The following is a 379-nucleotide window of genomic DNA, read 5'->3' as shown; positions in this document are numbered from 1 at the left end:
CGTAGCCATCAGCAGCCCATCCCCCATGTGCCACCAGCACACCTACCCACGGGCATCGCTGTAGAAGGCCACGTAGTGGGTCCTGTCATCTGCGTAGGCATTTCCAGTGGTGACTTCGGTTTCCAGCAGGTTCAAGGTCAGTTGGCCCTTCCGGAGGGACACCCGGCACGTCCCCTCCTGCAGAAAGCATCACCCTGTTGCTGCTCAGCAGCTGAACCCAAGGAAGGGCCCATTTCTCCACCACCCTTCAGGAGCTCAGGGTGCAGATTTCACTGTGGACTCACCCCCTGGCCCCACCAAAATCCCTCCCCTTTCCCAGCACCATCCCCAGAGCTGGAGCAGATGTTTCTGCCCAACACCCAAGAGGACTGCAGGTGCC

The 379-nt window shown here is 60.2% G+C and overlaps 1 protein-coding gene across 1 annotated transcript in view; it reads right to left on the bottom strand.

Annotated features, from left to right (window-relative positions):
- The window catches only part of LOC104521292 (laminin subunit alpha-5-like), a gene marked incomplete at both ends in the record, with an annotated part of 18,005 nt that overhangs the window by 454 nt on the left and 17,172 nt on the right, over nt 1–379 (bottom strand). The window contains one exon of the mRNA XM_029083817.1: nt 47–177. Coding sequence (XP_028939650.1) covers nt 47–177 — 131 coding nt within the window. The remainder of the gene's footprint in view (nt 1–46; nt 178–379) is intronic.

The sequence above is a fragment of the Antrostomus carolinensis genome, unplaced genomic scaffold, assembly GCF_000700745.2.
Source record: "Antrostomus carolinensis isolate BGI_N321 unplaced genomic scaffold, ASM70074v2 scaffold34112, whole genome shotgun sequence".
In the NCBI taxonomy this organism is placed as follows: domain Eukaryota; kingdom Metazoa; phylum Chordata; class Aves; order Caprimulgiformes; family Caprimulgidae; genus Antrostomus; species Antrostomus carolinensis.
This window is presented reverse-complemented; position numbering and strand designations above follow the sequence as displayed.